This window comes from Coregonus lavaretus (assembly GCF_964263955.1).
Source record: "Coregonus lavaretus genome assembly, chromosome: 37".
Classification (NCBI taxonomy): domain Eukaryota; kingdom Metazoa; phylum Chordata; class Actinopteri; order Salmoniformes; family Salmonidae; genus Coregonus; species Coregonus lavaretus.
Genome location: NC_140024.1, coordinates 11,397,306 through 11,410,709, shown reverse-complemented (window position 1 = coordinate 11,410,709; position 13,404 = coordinate 11,397,306). Strand labels below are relative to the sequence as shown.

The window sequence follows — 13,404 nt, the reverse complement described above, 5'->3', positions numbered from 1 at the left end:
ACACCACTTCTGTTTTAAACATCAGCTGACTCACCTGCCCAAGCTGTGTCTTCCAAATGAAACTGCAGAATACAGGGAGTTTGATTCTATTCGCAAGCGTAGAGCTCAACAACGAAGAACTGGGGGTAGGTGGGGTGAATTATTTGCAGCGTTAATTATTGGCAGCGTTTCAGGTGACTCCAGTGGACACCTAAAGCAGGACTTGCCAGTGTGTTCGAGGGAGAGTGTGTGTATACGTCCGTGCTTGTGTGTGTGTACGAGTGTGTGTGTGGAGCAGCCAACACACTTGCATTCGCTCACAGCATGGCGATGAAGCGCCGAGAGACACGACGGCTCTCTCCCGACTAAATGCGACCCTGTTCTGAGTGAAAGCAGGGGACTATGCCAAAGGGATATACATTAACTAATAGCCAACTAATATTCTACTTCAGAGAGGAGATTATTGCGGATTCCATTATATGCATGTTGCTAGCGGTATAGCTGGCTGTAGAGACCCACACGCTGCTTTACCCCTCTGCTGGAAATCAATGCTTTACATGGCGGTGGAGACTATCTGGTTTTTCTATCTACTTTCGTTGGGCTTCTGTGGACCATCCGTTCAAGGTAAGTCGCGTATCTTAATAGAAATGTAATTGACTTGCGCATGCCTTTCAAGTTAGTAGTGTATTCTATTATAGTTATCTGTCAGAACATGCAGGTGCGATAAGAAGAGATTGGTTAGTGAACACATTTTGCACCTTGCTCGTTACAGTGTGTGTATCTAACTGTTCAGTCTAGGGATCAGTTCTATGGTAGAGCTATCTAGCAAAGGCTGTAACATTCTTACTTTTTTCAATAGCCTATTCGTCTTCCAAGACACGCTGTCGGTTTTCTCTATATACCCAATGCTGGACTGCCCGTTACAAAGTTAGTTGCACATCTGCAACTATATAACCATTATCAGCACATAACGTATTTAATGTTACAGTGGAGGCATGCGTTATTTGAAGACGTGCTGTGGAGTTGAGTTTGAGGAATGTGGGGTGCTTTTCAAGAGGTTTAAATAATGAGCGTTAAACATGTGGCCTGTGGCTTTTCTGCACAAATATCATTTTTCAAAATTAAAAAACGTTGCCGATGGTACAAAATAATTATTCAGGCATCACGATTTATAAATCCAATGCAAAATGTAGCTTAGTCAATACCCCATATTGCTAGGAGAGGAGTTTGCCTCTAGGAAGGTGTAGGCCTAAATAACACTGTTATTACAATTATTAATGAGCTGCTCTCATACCTTACACACGATCTGGATTTTAAAAAATGCCTTCAAAAATAATGTTTCTTATCTATTGTCACACAATTTAATTTATGTTTGTGCTCTTGCCTCGAAACAAATGAAGGCTTATTATATTTGTGATGTTTCAATCGTCGTATCGAACATGTGCCTTGTGTTTTGGGGGCTTGGGAGAGGATGCATTCGGTCGCTGCCTTTCAGGCATTGCGGTGGCCTTCAGATCCAGAAGGGAAGCGGTGAGTTGAGAGCCAGGGAGCCACCGATAGGCGGCGAGGGAGGGGAGGGGAAGCGAGGCAGGCAGGCAGGCATTGAGCGAGAGACCAGCCACAGCATTTACATGACAAAGAACAGTTCAAGAGGAGCACGGGAGTAAAAACATGAAATAGGCTGATGGGATTTTGTTCTGCTTTATCCAATCTGGCATAGCTCAGGTTGGAGGAAAGGCAAACATATTGGATAATTGCTTTGAAAAAAGCAGAGGAGTAGTGGTATCAGGACTGACAATGATTTCCTGTTCATCAAGATTGACATTTTAGTCATTTAGCAGAGGCTCTTATACAGAGCAACTAGGGTTAAGTGCCTTACTAAAGGGCACATCAACAGATTGTTCACCTAGTCGCTCAGGGATTCGAACCAGCAACAGTTTGGTTATTATCCCAACAGTCTTAACCGCTAGGCTACTTGGAGGATCTTCCCTGTTCTACCTGTAGATGTACAAGTGAGACTTCCAAGTATGGCTCGCAACCCTAAAGGATGGGTAAAGAAGTTGTTGATAATGTAATTTGGACTAATGCATTTTCAATGCTCGAGAGCACGAACTGTGTTCTATGAGAATGCATTTTCTACCCACTCTATCCATAATGTTGTCACAATGTGGTTTAAGATAGAGATACAAACTACAGTACATTACCTTGAGGGGTTGTGTGTGTGCGTGTGTGTGTTGTGTGTGTGTGTGTGTGTGTGTGTGTGTGTGTGTGTGTGTGTGTGTGTGTGTGTGTGTGTGTGTGTGTGTGTTTGTAGCAGGCAACAGTGGCATGTGCTCATCACAAGGCCCACAGTAGTGTGTGTGAGCATCTCCCTCAGCCCCCATACACCCTGGGGTGTGTTCCCACAGCCCACAGTCGAGCACTGTAGCGCCTTCGCTGGACTGGTGGGAGCATTCCTGTGTGTGTGTGTGTGTGTGTGTGTGAGTGTGTGTGTGTGTGTGTGTGTGCCAGGTTTGGAGAGAGGAATGTTATGGGTGGTGGGTTGGTTGGGAGGGCATTGTGGGAACTGGAGCTGGCGAATGAAGGTTGCTGGGTGGGAGTAGGGGGTGATAGTGGGGCAGGGATGATTTGACGGGAGAGAGTTTGGGTGCATGGGATGTCGCTACATCAGATCCACAAACAAAGAGCTTGTTTTTTCCATTCGAAAGATAAAATGAAAATATGTCAACTCCGCTGAACTCCGCTGAACAAATGAGTGCTGTGAGAGTGAGTGTGTGTTTAGACAAGCTCTCTCTCTCTCTCTCTCTCTCTCTCTCTCTCTCTCTCTCTCTCTCTCTCTCTCTCTCTCTCTCTCTCTCTCTCTCTCTCTCTCTCTCTCTCTCTCTCTCTCTCTCTCTCTCTCTCTCTCTCTCTCTCTCTCTCTCTCTCTCTCTCTCTCTCTCTCTCTCTCTCTCTCTCTCTCTCTCTCTCTCTCTCTCTCTCTCTCTCTCTCTCTCTCTCCCTCTCTAACCCGGGACTCCTGCTAGGAGTGTCACATGCACACCGACCAAATTATTGGGCTTTCACTGAACCCTCATCACTACTTCACTCAGAGGAGGCCTCCTCTCTATGTTTCCCAGCACTGTCTCCCATTCTCCTTTTACTCTCTACTCTTGACTCCCCCTAGTCATCCTATCTCATCCATGGTCAATGATTTAATGCTCAGTGTTAATCAGCCCACTGAGTCCTACTTCCACTTGACTCCTCCTCACTCTCTTCCTACCACTGTCTGAGGCTCTACTGACCTCTGGCCCTCCTAGTGCTTCGTCAGTGGCCCTGTTCAGTGCATCCCTCCCCTTTATTCCTACCTTCCTTAATGTAATCACAGATCTAAACTGGTTGTAATTGGTGAAAGTAGTAGGTTGGTAGGTAACCTTAGTTACCCATCCAATCACATATACAGTGCCTTCGGAAAGTATTCAGACCCCTTTACTTTTTCCACATTTTGTTACGTTACAGCTTTATTCTAAAATGGATTAAATAGATAAAATCCTCAGCAATCTACGCACAATACCCCATAATGACAAAGTGAAAACAGGTTTTTAGAAAATTTTGCAAATGTATTACAAATAAAAAACAGAAATACCTTATTTACATAAGTATTCAGACGCTTTGCTATGATACTCGAAATTCAGCTCAGGTGCATCCTGTTTTCATTGATCATCCTTGAGATGTTTCTACAACTTCATTGGAGTCCACCTTTGGTAAATTCAATTGATTGGACATGATTTGGAAAGGCACACACCTGTCTATATAAGGTCCCATAGTTGACAGTGCATGTCAGAGCAAAAACCAAGCCATGAGGTCAAATACATTTTCCGTAGAGCTCCGAGACAGGATTGTGTCGAGGCACAGATCTGGGGAAGGGTACCAAAACATTTCTGCAGCATTGAAGGTCCCCAAGAACACAGTGGCCTCCATCATTCTTAAATAGAAGAAGTTTGGAACCACCAAGACTCTTCCTAGAGCTGGCCGCCCGGCCAAACTGAGCAATCGGGGGAGAAGGGCCTTGGTCAGGGAGGTGACCAAGAACCCGATGGTCACTCTGACAGGGCTCTAGAGTTCATCTGTGGAGATGTGTTAGAGTGGCCAGACGGAAGCCACTCCTTAGTAAAAGGCACATGACAGCCCGCTTGGAAACAAGATTTTCTGGTCTGATGAAACCAAGATTGAACTCTTTGGCCTGAATGCCAAGCGCCACATCTGGAGGAAACCTGGCACCATCCTTACGGTGAAGTATGGTGGTGGCAGCATCATGCTGTGGGGATGTTTTTCAGTGGCAGGGACTGGGAGACTAGTCAGAATCGAGGCAAAGATGAACGGAGCAAAGTACAGACAGATCCTTGATGAAAACCTGCTCCTGAGCGCTCAGGACCTGACTGGGGCGAAGGTTCACCTTCCAACAGGACAACGACCCTAAGCACACAGCCAAGACAACGCAGGAGTGGCTTCGGGACATGTCTCTGAATGTCCTTGAGTGGTCCAGCCAGAGCCCGGACTTGAACCCGATCTAACATCGCTGGAGAGACCTGGAAATAGCTGTGCAGTGACGCTCCCCATCCAACCTGACAGAGCTTGAGAGGATCTGCAGAGAAGAATGGGAGAAACTCCCCAAATATAGATGTGCCAAGTTTGTAGAGTCATACCCAAGAAGACTCGATGCTGTAATCGCTGCTAAAGGTGCTTCAACAAAGTACTGAGTAAAGGGTCTGAATACTTATGTAAATGTGATATTAAAGTTTTTCGTTTTTTATAAATTAACAAAAATTTCTAAAAACCAGTTTTTTCTTTGTCATTATGGGGTATTGTGTATAGATTGATGGGGGGGGGGGGAAACAATTTAATCAATTTTAGAATAAGGCTGTAACATAACAAAATGTGGAAAAAGTAAAAGGGTCTGAATACTTTCCAAAGGCATTGTAGATCTGTTTTTTCCCAGGAGTTGAGAAAGGAAGGATATCTTAATTGGAACAGGGCAACTATCCACCCAATCCATCTCTATTATGTGCAGCTGACAGTCCTAGTCTACCTCAGCCCCTGTCTGCAGCACCCTACATCAGCCCCTGTCTGCAGCTACCTCAACACCCTACCCTGGAGGATGCTTGTGAACAAGTCCTGCTTAATAAAGATAATTGCATTTCTTTGTCCTTAATGAGCTGTTTCGTAAATTGAGTAATTATGTTAAGTTTGTTGCATCAATGACTATGCTCTTGGCTAAAGTCATTAGCGTTATTTGAACTTTGTCTGGCAACAATCCGCTTGTAATCCAAGCCGTCTTATTTTATTTATTGTGCCCATATCTCAATCCCTTGGTCCTTGAGGTGTGATTGCTGTGTTTTTTGACAGCCCAGTGGGTTGGAAATGGCATGTTTATAAGCATGATGAGAGTATTATGTGTCTGACTGTGTGTCTGACTGTGTGTCTGACTGTGTGTCTGACTGTGTGTCTGACTGTGTGTCTGACTGTGTGTCTGACTGTGTGTCTGACTGTGTGTCTGACTGTGTGTCTGACTGTGTGTCTGACTGTGTGTCTGACTGTGTGTCTGACTGTGTGTCTGACTGTGTGTCTGACTGTGTGTCTGACTGTGTGTCTGACTTGTGTGTCTGACTGTGCCTACGTGTGTGCCTACTAGGGTTGGGAGGTATCCAGATTTTCATACCATCATACCGTTTCTGTACCATACCGGGGTATACGGTATTACTGAATGTGCACACATGGGGGGCCATTTTTTTGACGCACAAAACAATTTAGGCAACAGCTATCTTAATCCAGGAGGAGATGTCTCTGCTGTAACCAAGAAACTAGATCTTGACATCTAGCCACTTAGCTAGCAAGTTAGCAAACCAAATGCATAGCTGGAGCCCTGAGCTTGATATAATTAATTTGACACATCTTAGGTTTCTTATAGTTATACTTAACTTATAGTTATAAGCAGTGGCATAGGACGCTTGTGCACCCCCCGCAACAGTATTGAAAATCATACCGTTGGTATTTTGAAATATCCCAGTATACGGTATAAATGGTATATCGCCCAAGCCTAGTGCCTACTCTATTTGTATGTGAGTGCATCTTGATCCCCCTGGAGATACCCAGCTAAATTAGGATACATATTATTTAAAGAGGCCCCAGGCTGAATTTGAGCTGCATATCTTTGTCCAGTGAAGATGTTGGTTTGTATGGCTGGCTGAGTGTGTCTATTCATGTTTGGTAGTGTCAGAGGACCAATCCCAGTCCCAGAGGTGGTATAAGGGACAGTTCAGTGACAGAGGGAAGCTTGGCTTGAATGAGACAGGAAGTCTCATTCAAGCCAGTCTTTAGGTTCAGGGTTTCTGTGGTTGCACAAGTTGGTGGTTGCCTGTAAGTGGTTCAGAGAGCTTCCCTTTGACTTTAACCACATTACTGTCAAACAGTAGATGAGTAGTCAGGAAGCTTACGATGCAGAGGTATTCATGTTAGTAAAACCTGCCTTTGTTGTGGATTACAATTCCAGTCAAAATGTTATTCACCCAATATTACGATAAAAGTTCCATGATTATTTCACTCAATACATTTCAGTATCTGGAAATATTTGACTGGTTACACTTCATACTATCATGTGTGTGTAGTAACACTGTAATTACCTCCTAGTAACGCTATTGTAATGGAGTGGAACGTCTTTTGTTGTTATTACTGGTGCACCAATTAGACTGTTCTGTGGTATACTTTTGATCAGCGCCAGACAGTTTTATTTGTATGTGTAACGTCCAGCATGATGTTGAGATCCATCCACCTGTGAATGTAAGACTTCTATCCTCCTGCACTGTTAGAGATGTCTGGTCTCTAAAGCCTCTGTCCCTGCTCTGATGGCTGCCAGCTGGGATAAGAGCAGATCCCATTCTGTTCAATTAGACTGCACCTAAATCTCTGTAGGCTGACGTCTAGGATTCCTCGAAGTTTCTCAAAACATCCTTAAGCCAACTCCGCACTAAAAAGGCTTATTGGTTTTTAAGTTATCTATAGCTACTTATTTGCCTTATCTCTGTAGTCGGTTTGGGATGATTATTTAATCAACCACACCACAACGTATAGGCCTACTCCGTTTAGATGGTCACAGACGACTGCTGCACTGCATGACTCTCTCAAGTCCATTTCCCAGTACTGGCTGTGGGGAGTTCAATGTTTTGATGTTTTCTAGAAACTTCAGAGAGAGCGTTATGAGTATTGATGCCCCCCCGGCCATAAACAGCCCAGGATCAATCAATAGTGCTGGATCAATATGCTGCGTGATACGTTTGTCACAAGCTCAGGGATGGGTCCAGTCAGGTGATCCCCAGAGCATTACACTACAGCCAGGGCTGAATGTTAAACACTCAGGTGCTGCGGCTGTGTGCCCACTGCCTACTGTCGGTTCATTTTAACAAGATGATACTGCTATCTTGAAGAAAAGTAGTTATATGATTTGCTTGATTCTTTTTTGGTATTGTATAATGCCACACGGTAGCTTCATCAATATATTTATTTTAGATTGTTCTCATTTATTATGTCTGACTCATCATGCATGGTTTGTGAGCTGTGTTATCTAAGGGATAATAATTTAGCTGTTAAAAGATGTGTCTATGTGTGGTAAACGATTCACAAGCTATAGGCTACATGTTTTTGTTCTGTTGCTAGTGTGTATGTGTGTGCTTTAGGCAGATATGGTGATTTGTGTGTGTGTGTAAGAGCAGGGTCTCTTCCTCACGGCGCTGGTTGGGTAAACAGTCATGCGATCACATTCCTTCCATTCCGCACTGCTGTCCGCTCAGTCACATGACCAAGGAGGAGTAGCATGGGGCTTGCAGTGGGGAGGGGGACTGAGGAGGGGGAGGGGCCTCTGCATGAGGGGAGAGAACCCTGATTGAGTAGGCAAGGTGCAGAGTAGGGCCCAGTCCCAAATCAATCCCTAGCCCCTACCTCTAAACACTTTTTGCATATCTGAAAATATAAAAAGGGTATAAACAATATGGTATGGATCTACTTAGCCGTCTTTTATGCTAGGTGGGGTTTTCCACCATATTGTTTAATCCAATCATGACTGTATATATGAATGGACAAAGCCATTGATCACGTGAACCCATTCATTCCTATGTGAAGACTCAATAGCGCTTGAAGACAAATTAAGTTGGTTAAGATGGCGTCTCATAGAGACATAACATGCGCAGTTTGAGCTACTCCAGGAAGTGACGTTGCATGCTAGCTCAGTGCTGCCCCCTTCTCATTGAGTAACTCAATTTGAAGGCCAACCGGGGTACGGTATGCTGCCATTAGCAACTAAATAGCCTTATAGCTTCTTTTGTGTGCGATTTTAAAATCATAATTTTAAGGACATACATCTGGTGTATTAGAAGCAATTATTTACATTTAGATTGACCACGAAGATTGCCATTTTTCCATTAGCTATAATGGGGGATCCTGTTTTCTGCTAACAATGACTGCAATACCCACACACGGGCATACAATATACACAGAAAACTCTGTAGCCTGTGAAACAAATCCAACCATGATGTATGTATGTACAGTTGTGGTCAAATATATTGTCCCCCTTGCACCATTCACTATTTCTTCTAAAATAAGTTGAAATTGAAATAACTTTTGGTGTTCACACGTATTTGTATGATTTACAACTGCACAGAACCCCCCCCAAAAATCTAAACTTAAATTGATATATTTCACTTAAAAATCAAAAAATTTGAATTAATTTGGTTGGTCGCAAGTGAGTCTCGTTTACTGTGTAGTTTATCTCACCTTGGTAAGTTGCAGGTGCCTACAGGGTGAAAATAGCAAGTTAGCCAGTTTTAAAAAGAGAAAACAGAACATTCTAACCAGTATATGACCAATATATCATCATGATTCATATCACACCACCACTGTCTATCAGTGCTGTTGATCTCTGCCTCGTGATACTATCAAGTGTCTCCCTCCGAAACCACTTGGTTGAATTGATCAAATCAAATCTCACAGACACAATAAAACGTCAGGGGGGAGTTCTGTTTTTTTTTAAGTCCATGTCCCTCTCTCTCCAACCCTGTAGCTACAGTATATGACCTTGTGGTTACCCTGGATGGGCTTTCCCCTCCTGCAGCCTCCCGTCCGTTCCATGTTAGTTTTGTTGCTGGTGTTGTTGAACCATTGATGTAGCCGTGGCCGCACGGAGGCCCCTAGCCCCATGCTGCTCTGAGGCCCTTTGTAAAGCCTATAGGAACACAAGGCTGTGATTGGAGCAGCCCAGGATTTGCATGAATGAGTACTGTACATAGAGCGAGCACACCAGCAGTCATGAAGCACTGGAGGGGAACAAATGTTAGCTCAGGCCATGTTTCTCTTCTCTGTTGTTTTTCTCTCTCTCTCTCTCTCTCTCTCTCTCTCTCTCTCTCTCTCTCTCTCTCTCTCTCTCTCTCTCTCTCTCTCTCTCTCTCTCTCTCTCTCTCTTTCTATCTCTCTCTCTCTCTTTCTATCTCTCTCTCTCTCTCTTTCTATCTCTCTCTCTCTCTCTCTCTCCCCCCCCCTCTCTCTCTCTGTTTCTCTCTCTCCATCTATGTATCTGTCTGCCTCCTATTGTTAAAATGTTGCAGACTGTCCTTTCAAGTATAAATGTATACATGAGTTGGAAAGAGTTTAGCTCCCTGGGCCTCTGCTACCTCTCCTGAACTGCATTATGATTGGTCATTTTACTGTAGGCCTGGCCTATATGATAAACAGTAGAAATGTGATAAAGAGTATAAATCCAGCTTGTGCCAACTTGAGAGCGGTGTGAAAACTAATGTGGGTGACTGTGTGAATCGTGCTGTAGCTGAACCGCTGGCGGGCGCAGCTGGAACGGCCAGCACCTGACACTGCAGCTGCTGCTGGGGTTGCGTGCCTGTCTCCACTCAGTGTGTGGCTCAAACTCTACTCAGCCTGCCCTGTCCTGGATGGAATTACAGCATGTGGATATTACTCTTGAGAATCAAACTGAAAATCACCACCAAGGCAATGTAGTGTTTAGTGTTTTCTCCATTGTTTGGTCCAGAGCAAGACAAGGTACATAGATGGAGCATAATGAAAATGACTGTGTGAAATCTAAGGCAATATGCAGTATATTCCATGTCGTTTGCCAGAAATGGACTGGCTATAGGGCAGTTTTGGCAAATGCCAGACGGGCTGGTCCATCTTCAGTCCAGTGGGCCTGTCTAACTGCGTAGGATGATCATTATTTGGCTAATAATGTGGGCCTAGAGGACAAATGGTGACTAAAACAAGAGCCAAAATGTGTAAACAGGGGAAGGTCCCCTTGCCTCCCCTTCAGAGAGACATATTCATGTGCTTTACCTCTTCACCCTCCACTTGAGAGTGGCGACAATGATTCCGTTTTTCTCCAGGAAGGATCTGATAACATTATACCCCCACTTCAGCAGGCCATAGGTGGCTCAGATAAAAGCTATTAGGTTAAATGTTTAGACAATTGTGAGGTATGTTTGGCTGTATAAAATTGGCAGCATGTCAATGTTGTTGTACACGGAGCTCCCTGGCGCATGGTGAAACTGGAGAGTCCCTCCCTGCCCACCTTAGTTTATGGCTGCCTGGGACTTAGCCTTTCTTCCTCCTCGTTGCTGCAATGTTTGACAAATGATTTTGATTACCCTTCATGCTATGCATACCTGTTATGATAAATGTCTTTATTGTACAGTTATTCATTTAGATACAATATCTGGTATTTGTGTAATAATTATGAGGATATGGTCATTAGCAGGTACCTTTTCCAAAGCCACATACAGTTGATATACATGTTTTCAACTACTGTAGCTAAGCCACTTGGACCACAAATTGTAAAAAAAAATATATACAGTGGGGAGAACAAGTATTTTAGACACTGCCGATTTTGCAGGTTTTCCTATTTACAAAGCATGTAGAGGTCTGTAATTTTTATCATAGGTACACTTCAACTGTGAGAGACGGAATCTAAAGCAAAAATCCAGAAAATCACATTGTATGATTTTTAAGTAATTAATTTGCATTTTATTGCATGACATAAGTATTTGATCACCTACCAACCAGTAAGAATTCCGGCTCTCACAGACCTGTTAGTTTTTCTTTAAGAAGCCCTCCTGTTCTCCACTCATTACCTGTATTAACTGCACCTGTTTGAACTCGTTACCTGTATAAAAGACACCTGTCCACACACTCAATCAAACAGTATGATTTTTAAGTAATGAATTTGCATTTTATTGCATGACATAAGTATTTGATACATCACATAAGCAGAACTTAATATTTGGTACAGAAACCTTTGTTTGCAATTACAGAGATCATACGTTTCCTGTAGGTCTTGACCAGGTCTGCACATACTGCAGCAGGGATTTTGGCCCACTCCTCCATACAGACCTTCTCCAGATCCTTCAGGTTTCGGGGCTGTCGCTGGGCAATACGGACTTTCAGCTCCCTCCAAAGATGTTCTATTGGGTTCAGGTCTGGAGACTGGCTAGGCCACTCCAGGACCTTGAGATGCTTCTTACAGAGCCACTCCTTAGTTGCCCTGGCTGTGTGTTTCGGGTCGTTGTCATGCTGGAAGACCCAGCCACGACCCATCTTAAATGCTCTTACTGAGGGAAGGAGGTTGTTGGCCAAGATCTTGCGACACATGGCCCCATCTATCCTCCCCTCAACACGGTGCAGTCGTCCTGTCCCCTTTGCAGAAAAGCATCCCCAAAGAATGATGTTTCCACCTCCATGCTTCACGGTTGGGATGGTGTTCTTGGGGTTGTACTCATCCTTCTTCTTCCTCCAAACACAGCGAGTGGAGTTTAGACCAACAAGCTATATTGTTGTCTCATCAGACCACATGACCTTCTCCCATTCCTCCTCTGGATCATCCAGATGGTCATTGGCAAACTTCAGACGGGCCTGGACATGCGCTGGCTTGAGCAGGGGGACCTTGCGTGCGCTGCAGGATTTGAATCCATGACGGCGTAGTGTGTTACTAATGGTTTTCTTTGAGACTGTGGTCCCAGCTCTCTTCAGGTCATTGACCAGGTCCTGCCGTGTAGTTCTGGGCTGATCCCTCACCTTCCTCATGATCATTGATGCCCCACGAGGTGAGATCTTGCATGGAGCCCCAGACCGAGGGTGATTGACCGTCATCTTGAACTTCTTCCATTTTCTAATAATTGCGCCAACAGTTGTTGCCTTCTCACCAAGCTGCTTGCCTATTGTCCTGTAGCCCATCCCAGCCTTGTGCAGGTCTACAATTTTATCCCTGATGTCCTTACACAGCTCTCTGGTCTTGGCCATTGTGGAGAGGTTGGAGTCTGTTTGATTGAGTGTGTGGACAGGTGTCTTTTATACAGGTAACGAGTTCAAACAGGTGCAGTTAATACAGGTAATGAGTGGAGAATAGGAGGGCTTCTTAAAGAAAAACTAACAGGTCTGTGAGAGCCGGAATTCTTACTGGTTGGTAGGTGATTAAATACTTATGTCATGCAATAAAATGCAAATTAATTACTTAAAAATCATACAATGTGAAAAAAAAATTTTACAGACCTCTACATGCTTTGTAAGTATGAAAACCTGCAAAATCGGCAGTGTATCAAATACTTGTTCTCCCCACTGTGTATATATATATATATATATATATATATATGATTTAATATTCCTGTGAGTGAGTGGGTAGGCGTAAGCCCGTTGTCTTCATGCACATAAAGTTGGTTGATTTTTATACTGACATACACACAAATAGGGGCAAACGTATGTTCCAACGTCCTGCTGATCATCAGACTGTATTTGCACAGTGCTATCAATCAGCCCATCTGTCTCTGTCCACCCATTCTGTGGGGCTGGCGCAGTGCACATAATGTTCCCTGCTCCTGTAGGCACACACGTACACACACACGTACACACGTACACACACACGTACACATGCAAACAGTCATGCACGTGCACACACACACATACCATGGTTTCCATTAGCCGTTATTGCTGCGCTTATAATGAGAATAAATAATAGTTTATAAACACTTTAAGCTAAACGGTCTGATCTGTTGCATGAGTCACTTTGCTTTTTCATGTTTTTTTGTGATGTAGTCTAGGCCTACTGGTTGTGTGAATTTGGGATCTATTGTCCCACAACTGTCCCAGAGTCTGTTTGGAATAGGCTATTTCTTTCTCGCACAAAACGACAAGCAGACCAATAGAATTGGTCAACTTGTCTACTATGGGAGATAGTAGATTGACATAGGCTAGTGATGTTGCTGTTCATTATTCCTACTCGTCTTGTTGGTAAATGTGGACAGTTATTCTAACATCTTCAAATTATGCATCGGAATTCGGATAGAAGGATGCATGCTGTTGCATCCTCGACTTGCAGGTTCTGTCATTCTGAGCACCATGTGTGGA

General features: G+C 43.9%; 1 protein-coding gene across 1 annotated transcript in view; it reads left to right on the top strand.

The window, feature by feature from the left end:
- Nucleotides 1-242: 242 nt before the first annotated feature.
- LOC311111345 (immunoglobulin superfamily DCC subclass member 4-like) overlaps nt 243-13,404 on the top strand; it is a gene marked incomplete at its 3' end in the record, with an annotated part of 32,733 nt that continues 19,571 nt past the window's right edge. Inside the window, exon 1 of the mRNA XM_084154065.1 lies at nt 243-603. Coding sequence (XP_084010191.1) covers nt 459-603 — 145 coding nt within the window. The 5' untranslated portion in view covers nt 243-458. The remainder of the gene's footprint in view (nt 604-13,404) is intronic.